Source organism: Erinaceus europaeus, chromosome 17, assembly GCF_950295315.1.
Source record: "Erinaceus europaeus chromosome 17, mEriEur2.1, whole genome shotgun sequence".
In the NCBI taxonomy this organism is placed as follows: Eukaryota; Metazoa; Chordata; class Mammalia; order Eulipotyphla; family Erinaceidae; genus Erinaceus; species Erinaceus europaeus.
The window spans coordinates 40,429,321-40,442,315 of NC_080178.1; the positions used below are offsets into that span (position 1 = coordinate 40,429,321).

Below are 12,995 nucleotides of genomic sequence, written 5' to 3' on the forward strand. Positions count from 1 at the left end.
TATGTCAAAAAGTATTACAGTGATGTAACAGTCTACTCAATTTGGAAGTTTTACAGGCAAAATCATGTTTATTTATGAGACAGAAAAGTAGATATGTGCAGTTAAGTAACATGGTGATCATAAACCACTTGTACAGAGAATGACAGAAACCTCATCAGGGTTAGGATTATATTTTTTAGTATGACAATGAGAAGAAAGGAAACAATAGCCAGACAGTAGATTGTGGAGAATTCTTATTACATAGCTTCACTGACCATTTCTGTCCAGCCAAGAGCCTGAGGTTTTTTCACTACAGTAGTATTTGTAAGGCTTTGCCTTAGTCCAGTCAAAGGCAAAAAGACTTAAAGGTGGCTGCTCCCCCATCCTGGGGTAGTCATGTAATGTCAAATAGTCTTTGATCAGTGATTTTATTCATTTCTTATTTCTTAGAGAGTCCATCTTGGTTTAGACAAGAAGGTAGTAGAGTTGCACAAAGTTTTGTTTACTTGATAACAACTGATTTCTATCATTTATATTTTTGAGATTTCAGTTATATATGTACTAGGGTTTTTTTTTGTCTGAATTCTCTATGCATATTAATCTTTCTCTGAATTTTTCATGTCTGTTACATTATTATTTTTTATTTATAAAATAAAAAATATTGAAGAGACATAGGGTAAGAGGGGTACAGCTTCACACAATTCCCATCAGCAGAGTTCCATATCCCATATCCTCCCTTGGGAACTTCCCTATTCTTTATTTTTCCATTTACTTTATTATTATTTTGTGAAAAATTTTATTTATAAAGTGGAAACACTGGAAAAAATATAGGATAGAGGGGTACAATTCCCACCACAAGAAATCCATATCCCATCCCCTCCCTTGATAGCTTTCCTATTCTTTAACCCTGTGGGAGTATGGACCCAGGGTCACCATGGGGTGCAGAAGGTGGAAGGTCTAGCTTCTGTAATTGCTTCCCCACTAAACATGGGCATTGATCCATACTCCCAGCCTGTCTCTCTCTTGCCCTAGTGGAGCAGGTATCTGAGGAAAAGGGGCTCCAGGACACATTGGTGGGGTTTCTGCCCAGTGAAGTTAGGTTGGCATCATGGTATCATCTGGAACCTGGTGGCTGAAAAAGAGTTAAGATATAAAGCAGAACAAATTGTTGACTAATCATGAACCTAAAGGCAAGAATATTGCAGGTGAAGATTTGGGGTCTCCATTTTGGAAAAAGCTAGTAGTAATTTCAGGTCTATTCCAAGGGGCCCATGACTTTACTAGTTTTTGCCTGAGCCTGACAGCTAATATGCTGGTGGACCCAGGTTACTGTCTGGGGAAATGGTGTCATAGTTGGAAAAAGGACTAGAAAGCTGGATCAGGGAAGAGAGTAGGTCCCAAATATGGGGAAAGCATATAAGTATTATTAACTATAAACCTCATCAAACTGATTTGAGGCCCATAGTCAGTACAGAAGCCTATATAACCTCTACATCCCTGTGGGTCCAAACTCGCATTCTGTGGCCATGAATAGGAGCATTCCAATTTGCACCTATTTCAGGACCCACCTTCCTCAGGTGGTAGATAGAATATGTTATCCAACCTCCCTTAAGAGGATGGATCATTCTCTACCATTGTTGATCCACATTGAGGGCAAGTCCTATGGGGCCCCCAAAAGGGGTCCATTATGTTGTTCCTGATGGAGATGACTGGTGATAATGGCGAGAGTGATCCATTTGAGGTCTAGGCTCATCATGTCTGTGTGGGAATCCCAGGACTTCCTGACTAGGGCCCCAGCTGATGGGGTGGTGTGATAGTGACTAAAGAGTCATTGTTTAAGTATGCCAGTCTCTTGCTCTTATCCAGCTTTTGTAGTCCTTACTTTGATAAGGTTAGCTTTGGAGTGACTGAGATAAGTGAAGATTTGCAGGAAGTAGGTGAGGAGGGTATCTATGTCTAAGTAGAAACAATTTCATTAGGTAATATATGGTGTCTTTTTAGGTCTTTCTACTTTCTTCATTTATTGGCTCACTGCAAACTATTGTGTACTTTTGCTTTAAGGTATATGTTTGCCCTAATTTATGGGTATATGTGGACATACGCCCTATCACATGGGACCTAGTCTATATCTAGGGTTTGAGGCTTTGTGTGGAAGTGAGTCACCTGAAATGGAATTAAGGAGTCTTATGAGAAAGGAAAGGTCTCACCCGAGTAATGGTGCTGAAGGGCTGACATTCCACGCCTGACATCTCTGGACACATTCTGAAGTGAAGCATGCCAGGCGGTATCCATTGCATTGATTAGGTTGGGATCAGCAGATGCCGTATCAGTTGGTAAGAATTGAGAGAAGCATGCAGGAAAGTGAGCCACCCCTGCCAAAGGATCCAGGACTGGGGGAAATATGGACTCTATAGAGGAAGTGGGAGGTTCCTGCTGTCTTAGGGTTTAAGAAGGCAATAGATAGTTATTGCTATAATCAAATTATTTGGCAATTGGGTTGACTTTGAAAATCCCATTGTTAGGATTTTCTGTATCATACATGACCTCACCATGAGCATGTGGGGAGCAGTCTGGAGAACCCTCACAAGGTTATAGATGGACCTTCCATATGACCCTGTAATTCCTCTTCTAAGGGTATACCCCAAGGACTCCATAACACACAGACAATAAGGTACGTGTACAACTATGTTCATAGCAGCACAATTTGTAATAGCTAAAACCTGGAAGCAGACCAGGTGTCCAACAACAGATGAATGGCTGAGAAAGTTGTGGTATATACACACAATGGAATATTACGCAGCTATTAAGAACAATGAACCCACCTTCTCTGACCTATCTTGGATGGAGATAAAAAGAATTACTTTAAATGAGCTAAGTCAGAAAGATAAAGATGAGTATGGGATGCTCCCACTCATAAACAGGAGTTGAGAAAGAACAGAAATGGAAACTCAAAACAGGATCTGACTGAGTTTGGAGTAGGGCATCAAAGTAAAAATCTGAATGGAAGGAGAGAGTGGATGTTTGGCTTCACTGGGGATGGGGGGAGATATATATATAGAGTCCTTATAATATAGTTTGAGATCTGGGAGTGTGATGCCTCCATTTCTGTTTCTTTTCCTCAAGATGGTTTTGGCAATTCTAGGTGCTGTCTGGTTCCAGATAAATGATTCTGGAGGGGGAATGCTTTCAGCTTCTGTCCATTGAGTATGATGTTGGCTGTAGGTTTGCTATATATGGATTCCACTATCTTCAGGAATTTCCCATCTATTCCCATTTTTTGTAGAGTTTTGAGCATGAATGGGTGTTGGATTTTGTCAAGGGCTTTCTCTGCATCTATTGAGATAATCATGTGGTTTTTGGCTTTGCTTTTATTGATGTGGTGAATGATATTGATTGACTTATGGATGTTGAACCAACCTTGCATTCCTGGGATGAATCCCACTTGGCCATGATAAACAATATTTTTGATGTGCTGCTGTATCCCATTGGCCAAGATCTTGTTTAATATTTTGGCATCTATGTTCATCAGAGATATTGGTCTGTAGTTTTCCTTTTTTGTTGTGTCCCTATCAGCTTTTGGTATCAGGGTGATATTGGCTACATAGAAGGTGGAAAGGAGTGTTCTTGTTTCTTCAATCTTATGGAAAAGCTTTAGAAGTATGGGTTTCCAGAAGGTTTTGTAGAATTTGTTTGTGAAGCCATCTGGTCCAGGACTTTTGTTATTGGGGAGATTCTTAATAACGGTTTCTATTTCTTTGTCTATGATTGGTGTATTTAGGTTTTGTAGTTCTTCTTGGTTCAGTTTTGGAAGGGCATATGTTTCTAGGAATTCTTCCATTTCTTCCAGATTTTCTATCTTGGTGGCGTATAGTTCTTCATAGATGTATCACATGATTCTCTGCATTTCTGTGGTGTCAGTTGTGACATCTCCTCTATTGTTTACAATTCTATTAATTTGAGTCTTCTCCCTTTTTTGTTTAGTGAGTCTGGCTAGGGGTTTGTCAATCTTGTTTAATTTTTCAAAGAACCAACATTTGGCTTCATTGATCTTTTGTATAGTTCTCTTATTTTCAATATTGTTTATTTCTGCTCTAATTTTAGTGATTTCTGTCCTTCTGGTTGCTTTAGGGTTCCTTTGTTCCTCTTTCTCTAAGTCCTTAAGGTGTGCAGTAAGGTCATTTATTTGAGTTTTTTCTTGTTCTTTAATATGTGATTGTATGGCTATAAGTTTCCCTCTCAATACTGCTTTAGCTGTGTCCCAAATATTTTGATAGGTTGTGTCTTCATTTTCATTGGTTTCCAGGAACATTTGAATTTCTTAAGTTTGAGTGTCTTTCTGACCCAGTGGTTCTTAAGCAGTATGTTGTTTAGTTTCCAAATTCTGTGTCTTTTAACAATTTTCTGTTTGTTGTTAAATGTTAGCTTTACTCCACTGTGGTCTGAGAAGATACTTGGGATGTTTCAGTGCTCTTGAATTTGTTGATGCTGTCTTTGTGGCCTAACATGTGGTCTATGTGTTGTGTGGATTTGAAAAGAATGTGTATTCCAGTTTTTTGGTGTGAAGAACTCTGAAAATGTCCAAGAGTTTTAGTCTGTCTATCTCTTCATTTAATTCTCTTGTTTCTTTGTTGATTCTCTGCTTTGTTGATCTAAGTGTGAGGGTGGGGTGTTAAAATCTCCCACTATTATTGTATTACTATTGATGTATTTTTGAAGTTCTTTTGAGTAGGTGCTTGATGTATTTAGAAGGTCCCTCATTGGGTGCATAGATGTTAATAATTGTTAAGTCTTCTTGGCTGATTGATCCTCTAATCATTATTTAATGGCCTTGCCTATCATTTATTACTTTATTTAATTTAAAATCTATTGTGTCTGAGATGAGAATGGCTGTTCCTACCTTTTTTTGTCACCCATTAGCCTGTATGATAGTTTTCCATCTTTTCACTTTAAGTCTGTGTTTATCTTGTTGGGTCAAATGGGATTCTTGCAAGCAGCATATGGTTGGATTATGTTTTCTGATCCATCTTCCCACTCTGTGTCTTTTGATGGTTGAGTTTAAGCCATTGACATTTATTGATATTATGGATTTAATGTATTGTAATGCCATTATTCAACAAATTTTTTATTTGCTCTGATATATTGCAAGTATTATGGTGATGTTCTTGTTTATAAGAAGTCTTTTAGAACCTCTTTCAGGGCTGGTTTGGTGATGGTTGCTTCTTTTAACTGTTGTTTTTCTAAGAAGGTTTTGATCCCTCCATCTAGTTTGAATGAAAGTCTAGCAGGATATATTATTCTTGGTTGAAACCCTTTTTCACTCAGGGCTCAATTAATGTCTTGCCATGCTCTTCTGGCTTTTAGAGTTTGAATGGAGAAGTCTGCTGATAGTCTTATGGATTTTCCTCTGTATGTGACCTTTTGTTTTTCTCTTGCAGCCTTTAGGATCCTTTCTTTTTCCTTACTTCTTTTCATTGTAACTATGATGTGTCTTAGTGTCTTCAGGTCTAGATTGATTCTGTTTGGGACTCTCTGAGCCTCTTTAATCTTAATGTCCTTTTTGATGTTCATGTCTGGGAAGTTTTCTTCTATAATTTCATCTAGAATGTTTACTTCCCCTTTCTTCTCCTTTTTCCTCTGGCAGGCCAATTATACGAATGTTACTTCTTTTGAGATCATCCCATATGTCTCTCCTGTTGTTTTCAGTGTCTCTCAATCTCTTTTTGAGCTCTTTCACCTCTTTCTTAGTTTTCTCTATCTCACCTTCTGTCTGGCTAATTATGTTTTCTGCTTCTATTAGTTTGCTTTCCCTTCCCTCAGCTGCTTTCTTCATTTCAGCTATTTCAGCTTTCACTTCTCTAATTGCCTTAAGGTAGTTAGTATTTTCCTTGAGGGTCTCATCTGTTGTTTCCCTAATACTCTAGCCCTTCCCTCGAAAGTTGTTTTCATTTCTGTGATTATTAAGTTTATTATTGCTTGAATACTTTTCTTATCTATGGTTACTTCTGGCTGATTTGTAGTTTCTTCTGGGCTCTTGTCTTCATTATAGTAGCAGTTTTATTTGCTCTTGATCTACCCATTTTTTTTATTAATGTGTTTTTATTTTTATGTTTTGTTGTTCTTCAGTTGTAGTGTTTTGTGTACAAGCTGTGCTATACTAAATACCTTTATGACAAATGCAGTCACCAACCTCGGAAATTACAGTAGTAACTGAAGCAGTTTAACTAATACCAGTTAGCCTCACAATGTCTGCATTTCAAGAAAAAATAGCAACCAAATCCAAATGAAAAAGTTAAAGGAAAGGAAAAAACGGATATCAGTAATAGACATTTATGCAAATCTACTGTCCACTGTAAATTCTAGGGGTAGAAAGAGGAGAAAGGGAAATAGAAAAGAGACACACACAAAGAGAGTCCACTCTGAGTCAGATTTCTACCCTGAAATAATTCACAAATGAGTATCAGTGAATTCAGAAAGCAGAGGAAGGAGGAAGGAAGAAAGGAAGACAGGAAAAAAAGAGAGGAAAGAAAAAAGAAAACAGTAAAAAAAAGCACTGAAAGGAGAGTTGTGCTCTTTTTTTTTTTAATTAGCTAGGAGGGAGAAGGGGTACAGTGGATAGAGGAGGTATGAAGAGTGAGACAAGTTCCTCTCACAATGGGTAAGACACCCGGTGCCTAGCAATGGAAAGTATACTAAGAGTTAATATTGGTCAACCTGAGGGAGGTGGGGCAAAGGGATATGCGTATATATAATAGTAATAATAAAATAGAACAGAGTAAAAAGCCCTAGCAGTGGGTCTGCAGCTTGGACAGCTCCTGGTTAGCTCATGCACATTGAGCCTAGACAACTGATTGAAAAAGAAAAAAAAAAACAAAAACTTCCAGGCAATCTTTCCCAGGTGGGGTGAGGCTTTGCTTGATCAGATATTTGTCACTCCAACTGGGCCTACGTCCCTTACTCAGGGAAAAAAATAGCCAAGTTATTTAGAGAGGAGCAGGATTGGAATAGAACCTGGTTCACCAGGAATCTTGGTAAAGAAAGAAGGTCAGCAGGGAGCCTGCTAGCAGCGGCTCCCTACCCCTGGGGTCTGGTTATGGGGGGAGGGGGGGAGAGAAATAATCAAAAATTGTCCTTTCTTTTTGCTCTGTTTTCTAACCCAAATTGAGCTATAGTCACCTTCTTGGTGTCACACTTAGAACGCCTCCTTCTTTGTCCCGCCAAAGGCCAGGATCCTAGGCTTTCTAGCAGTTGTTGTCAGAGCTCATGCCAGCAGCTGCTTTCAAGTCACCATCTTGGCTCCACCTTCCAGGAAATCTTTTAAAGAGCATCTGGTGGAAATCACTCTCTGTTCTTGCTGTTCTTCCCCTGCTTGTGCCTTTTCTCCTTGACCCAGCATTCTTCTTCCCTTGGAACATTAACACGTATATCTGGACACTAGTAATTAGGCTTTAGGACTCATAGCTCCATACCACATGATTAGACAGCTTTTCCCTTTACCTATTTTGCTGTGACAGTTTTTATGTTCCTAAATAACCTGTGATATAATAAACCTCCCATTTGTTAACCCCCCAGCATAAAGCCTGCAGAAGTCTTTTTTTTCCCCTTTTTTATTTGTTTGTTTATTTTTCTCCAGGGTTATCACTGGGACTCGGTGCCTGCTTTACAAATCCACTGCTCCTGGCAGCCATTTTATTTTCATTGTTGTTATTGTTGTTGTTGCTTCTGTTGTAGTGGGGAACTGGGGTTTGAACTGGGATCCTTATGTGAATCCTAGTGCTTTGCATTATGTGCGTTTATGTGCATTATGTCCATTACTACCCGACCCCCCAGAAGTCTTAATTTTAAATACTATACATGTGGTAGGCTCACTTTACATGGATTATTTATAAACAACTATTTCCTCTGCACTGAGCCTTTGTTTTATATCTTTCCACTAATATCATAATCATAATTCTCCTATCCAAATCATATTGTCTATACTAATGCTTAAAAACAAAAACAAGGGGCAGGGCAGTGGTGTGCCTGATTGAGTGCACACATTCAAGCCCCTTGTCCCCACCTGAAGTGGGAGCAAGGTCACAAGTGATGAAACAGTGCTGCAGGTGTCTCTCTCCCTCTTTATCTCCCCTCTCAGTTCTCTCTGTCTCTATCCAAAATAAATAATTAAAAAAAAAAAACACCAAGGACCACTAGGGAAACATAGAAACAGGATAGATAAACCTGCCAACCCCTATATCCAGTAGAAAAGCAATTATAGAAAATAGACCTTCCACTTTCTGCAACCCATAAAGAATTTTGGTTTATATTCCCAGAGGGGCAAATGTTAGGGGAAGATAACTATAGGGTTCTTTTTTAAAATATCTTTATTTATTGGGTAAGGACAGCCAGAAATCAAGAGGAAGGGGATGATAGGGAGAGAGACAGAGTCACCTGTAGCACTGCTTCACCACTCGCAAAGCTTTCCCCCTGTAGCTGGGGACCGGGGGCTCGAACCCACGTCCTTGCACATTGTAATACATGTGCTCAACCAGGTGTGCCACCACCCGACCCCCAATAACTATAGGGTTCTTTAATCCAACTCCATCAGGACTTGGAGAGAGAAGAAAAAAAAACAAGCAGAGGAGGGAAGGACACTCAGAAGTAGTAAGTATGACTTAAAAAGGAAGAGACATAGAAAAAACTGGGCAAATACATATATGTGTAGTAGTCAACCCAAATTTGTGATCTAAGAAGAACTAATGCAGTTTACAATGGAGGGGATGGACACATGGAACACACCTTGTTATCTTACAGTTTTGTAAATCAATATTAAATCACTAATAAAAATTTAATTAAAAACATCTTGGGGGTCGGGCGGTGGCACAGTGGGTTAAGCGCACTTGTCGCAAAGTGCAGGGACCAGCTAAGGATCCCGGTTCGAGCCCCCAGATCCCCACCTGGAGGAGAGTCACTTCACAGGTGGTAAAGCAGGTCTGCTGGTGTCTGTCTTTCTCTCCCCCTCTCTGTCTTCCCTTCCTCTCTCCGTTTCTCTCTGCTCTGTCCAACAATGAACAACATCAACAATGGCAATAATGATAACCACAGCGGAGGCTACAACAAGGGCAACAAAGGGGGGGAGGGGAAATGGCCTCCAGGTGCGGTGGATTCATGGTGTAGGCACTGAGCCCAGCAATAACCCTGGAGGGAAAAAAAAAAACACCACCAAGGACTTCCCTGCTTTTTAGCTTCAAATGCAGCCTTCCTGTATCTCCCCAACCTAACACTTAGCATAATGCTTTATATGAGGATTACCAACTGTATTTACTGTTGACTGTAAACTTTTAATCCCCCCAATAAATTTAAAAAGCAGAGCTTCAGGTGTCTCCTTCTTTATGCTCACCCAGCCATTCTCTCTATCTTTATCCATAAAGTATGAGATAAAAATGGAAAATTTTCTGCCCATAAGGTTTCCATTCTCAAAGTTAAGCTTCTGGTCAAGAAAGAACAAACATGATCCTTAAACACATTGTATATACACATCTAATGTCAGTTAAAGACACAATCTTAGAAAAAGAAAGGAGTACCACAATGAAAGAAAAAAGTCCATTTAACACTCAACACGGTGATATATAGTAAAACAAACTCAGAAACACAAGCCATAGAAATACATGACAGGGGAGGAAGAAATGGATAGAGGATGTTCAAACAAAGAATAGTGAGACAAAAACAGTTTTAAAAGACTCTTATATATATATATGTATAATTCATATATGTATTTTTACATATAACACTTAAATACATATATATAGTCTTCTATGTCTTAAATGATAAAATTTTCTCTCTAGCACTTTTTAATACTATATCCTTTCATTATATGTCATACATTGAGTGTCTATGAACAAAAATATTTGGTATTTGTGTTCATAGACAAACTTGTTATAATTTATATAGTTTATATGATACAAAATTGCCTGTTATTTTTTGAAGGACAAGTACCAGATGGTTTTGCTCATGTGTACAATATAAAGATCTCATACACATGAACTTATTGAAAGAGAGAGGGACAGAGAGAAAGAAAGAGAGAGAGAGAGAGGGAGAGAGAGAGAAAGGTAGTCAAACCATTGATAGGACTTTGTGAAAACTATGGTGGTTGTCCTAGGGAAACCCAGGTGGAAACTATGGTGGAAATCCAGGGGGAAGGGAAGGACACAGAACTATGGAGGTGGGTGCAGTGAGGGACTGTTCTTCTATAATCTTATGATCTTGTAAACTATTATTAAATCACTAGCAAAAGTTTTAAAAATAATAAGAAAGTATACATGGACAAGGAACCTGCCAAAATGGATAGTATGAGTTTTTGTTTGTTTTGTGCCACCAGGGTTATCACTGAGACTCAGTGCTTCACTGTGAATTCACCACTTCCATTTTTTCCTCCTCCTCCTCCTCCTCCTCCTCCTCCTCCTCCTCCTCCTCCTCCTTTTCCTCCTCCTCATCCTCCTCCTTTTTTTTCTTTTTCTTTTTGTTGATAGGTCAGAGAGAAATTAAGAAGGGAGGAGGAAATAGAAAGGGATAGAAAGAGAGACATCTACAGCCCTGCTTCACAGCTTGATAAGCTTTCCCCTGCAGGTGGGGACCAGAGATTTGAACCTGGACCCTTGTGCATGGTAACTTGTGCTCAGCTGGGCATACTACCCTAATATTACTGGGGTTTTTTGTTTAATTTTTTTAAATATTTATTTTATTTATTCCCTTTTGTTGCCCTTGTTGTTTTATTGTTGTAGTTATTATTGTTGTTGTCGTTGTTGGATAGGACAGAGAGAAATGGAGAGAGGAGGGGAAGACAGAGAGGAGGAAAGATAGACACCTGCAGACCTGCTTCACTGCCTGTGAAGTGACTCCCCTGCAGGTGGGGAGCCGGGGTTCGAACCGGGATCTTTATGCCGATCCTTGTGCTTTGCGCCACCTGCGCTTAACCTGCTGCGCTACAGCCCGACTCCCAATATTAGTGTTTTAAGGTGGTAAACTTGTGAGTGACTTTTTTTCTCTTTGGAATTACAATATATATGTCGGGTTTTTTCTTTTCACTGGAACTTTGTACCCGAATAATTCCACCAGTCCTAGTGGAATCTTTTTGCTCCTTTTGGATAAAGGATTAAGGGTAGGAAGGGGGAGGTGGAGAGAGAGAGAGACAGAGACAGACAACCCACAGGACCACTATCCCACTAATGAAGCTTCTTTGAATGGCACTCCCATGTGCTGCTCTTGGGCCTGAATCTGGACCCTGAAGAACGGTGAAGTGTGTGATCTACCAGTTGAACCATTTCTTAGCTCCAATTTTCTTTTTTTTAAAATAAATAATATATATTAACATGTATCTTATAATAACATATTCTAAATATTTTTTGTAAAATATTTTATTTCGGTGAGAGGGAGAGATACAGAGAGAAAAGGAGAGATCGAGATAGACCAGAGCACTGCTGAGCTCTGAGTTATGGTGGTGCTTGGGATTGATCCTGGGAACTTGGTGCCTCAGTCATGGAAGTCTTTTTGCATAAGCATTATGCTGTCTCCCCAGCTCCAATAATTTTAAAAGCTGATACAGCTTACATAAAACCCCACTAATACACTTATCTACCTATAAGATAAAGTTTCTTAACTAAATGTCCTCAAAGCTCTTTACAGATGTGTTTACATATTACCTTTTTTAAAAAAATCTCCCTTTATTTTATGTTTCATCTAGTCCAATGTTGGTACAAATGCTACTGATTTCAACTGTATTTTAAGAACTGAAACACATTTTTGCAGGATCACTTTTCTAGGTACAGGATACTGGTTCTACTGGTCTGTGGTTTTGCTGTGTTTGTTTATACTCATGACTGTCTACACTTCATTGCTATTGGTGAGTAGAAAGTAGTTTCCTAGCTCCTTCCTTGGAAACTTCCTCATAAAATGTTTCTATTTGTGCTGCGGTATCCAGTTGGTACTGGGGCCCATCAGAGACTAAAATCTTGGTAGGATATAACAACTTGGATTTACACAAACATTTGAATTTTAGGCATTAGGATAAATGAATACTAGAAAGGACTCATGCTAGAAAGCTCCATGTAGAGCACAGAACGTGCATGGTTGGCGTCCCAGGTTCAATCTCTGGTACTGTATATGCCAGGGCAGAGTGATGTTCTTTTTTTTTTTCTTTACTAATTTTAATAATTTTTTTAGTCTTAAAATGGAAAGAAAAGACTCTTGTGCTATTTAAGAATGTGTTTTACTGTTTTGGCTTTTAAAATGAGTGGCAGAATTTGAGAAAATGAAGAACACAGTGTACCTGGAAGTTCCACATTTTCCAGAGACATCAGCTTCAAAAGATCGTGCATGGGACCAGGCAGTGGTGCACCCTGTTCAGTGTGCATTACTTTGCACAAAGACCAGGGTTAAATCCCCTAGTCTTCATCCTGCAGGGGGAAGCTTTGAAAGCAGTAAAGCAGTTTTGCAGGCCTCTCTGTCTCTCGCTCTCTCTGTCTCTCTGATACTTCCTTCTCTTTCCATTTGTCTGACTCTATACAATAAAATAAAATAAATATTTTTTTATTTATAAAAAGGAAACACTGACAAAACCATAGGATAAGAGGGGTACAACTCTACACAATTCCCACCACCAGAACTCCATATCCCATCCCATCCCTCGATAGCTTTCCTATTCTTTAACCTTCTGCGGGTATGGAACCAAGGTCATTGTGGGATGCAGAAGGTGGAAGGTCTGGCTTCTGCAATTGCTTCCCCGCTGAACATGGGTGTTGACAGGTCGATCCATATTCCCAGCCTTTGCCTAGTAGGGAAGGGATCTGGGAAGCTGAGCTCCAGGACACATTGGTGGGGTTGTCTGTCCAGGGAAGTCAGGTGAGCATCATGCTAGCATCTGGAACCTAGTGGCTGAAAAGAGAGTTAACATACAAAGCCAAACAAATTGATTAAGCATGAACCTAAAGGCCTCCTCACCTACTTTATTATACTTCCCTTACTTACTCCAAAGCTACCCTTAT

The 12,995-nt window shown here is 39.3% G+C and overlaps 1 protein-coding gene across 3 annotated transcripts in view; it reads left to right on the forward strand.

The window, feature by feature from the left end:
* GDPD4 (glycerophosphodiester phosphodiesterase domain containing 4) overlaps positions 1 to 12,995 on the forward strand; it is a 136,734-nt gene that overhangs the window by 17,129 nt on the left and 106,610 nt on the right. For all 3 annotated transcript variants that reach the window (XM_060176725.1, XM_060176726.1, XM_060176724.1), the window contains exon 3: positions 11,761 to 11,854. In XM_060176725.1, coding sequence (XP_060032708.1) covers positions 11,761 to 11,854 — 94 coding nt within the window. The remainder of the gene's footprint in view (positions 1 to 11,760; positions 11,855 to 12,995) is intronic.